General features: G+C 69.1%; 1 protein-coding gene across 1 annotated transcript in view; it reads right to left on the reverse strand.

The window, feature by feature from the left end:
- The window catches only part of IER5L (immediate early response 5 like), a 1514-nt gene extending 1045 nt beyond the window's left edge, over positions 1 to 469 (reverse strand). The window contains exon 1 of the mRNA XM_015594120.2: positions 5 to 469. Within this exon, the coding sequence (XP_015449606.1) occupies positions 5 to 245 (241 nt within the window). The 5' untranslated portion in view covers positions 246 to 469. The remainder of the gene's footprint in view (positions 1 to 4) is intronic.
- Positions 470 to 825: the final 356 nt, after the last annotated feature.

Below are 825 nucleotides of genomic sequence, written 5' to 3' on the forward strand. Positions count from 1 at the left end.
CCCGGCGCGGCGTACGCGAGGTGCTGGTGCTGGTGCTGGTGGTGGGGCGGCTGCTGCTGTTGCTGCTGCTGGCGCCGATATAGCTCGGCGTAACGCTCGCTCAGGTAGAGCTGGCGCGCGTTGCGGAGCACGTAGGACACCAGGAGGTTCTTGTGCAGCTTGATGCCGCCGCGCTGGGTCCGGGAGCTGTGGATCTTGCGCAGGGAGATGCTGATCAAGCTCTGGGCGTCCAGGGCGCACTCCATGCTCTCGCAGAGACGGCGGCGGCGGAGCAGCCGCGGCCGCTGCTGCTGCTGCTGCTGCTACTGCTGCTGCTGCTAATGCTGCTGCTGTTTCGGCCTCCAGCCGGCCGCCGGGGCGCGCTTAGCAGGGGAAACGGAGCCCGGGTCAGCGGGTCGGCTGCGCTCCGAGAGGAGCAGCCACCATGCGCGCGCGCCAGCCGCGGGACCGTGCTCCCCAGACGGCGCCAAAGCAATGAGCCTCGGCCGGCCCCGGCCCCAGCTATTTAGCTGGGCATCCGGACCCCGCCCCACGCCCGATGAACCAATAGAAGTGCCCAGAGCCTCCCGAGTGACAGACGCTGCCCGCCCCAGGGCCACTCGGCTGGCCAATCAGACCAAGGCGGTTCCTTTGTGCTATTCAAATACCGAACGGACCTGGGGCTTCTAACGCCGCTGCTGCCTCGAATGTTCTCCTGGGGCCGCCGCGCACCGCGGGGCTCGGAGGCGCTGGGGCCGCAGTCTGCAACATGGGTCGCCTCTCAGCCGCCACGTTGTAGCCCGTGGCCGCCCTCGGCCTAGCTCTGGGAGTTGGGGGTCGGCTCAC

Source organism: Pteropus alecto, unplaced genomic scaffold (assembly GCF_000325575.1).
Source record: "Pteropus alecto unplaced genomic scaffold, ASM32557v1 scaffold67, whole genome shotgun sequence".
In the NCBI taxonomy this organism is placed as follows: Eukaryota; Metazoa; Chordata; class Mammalia; order Chiroptera; family Pteropodidae; genus Pteropus; species Pteropus alecto.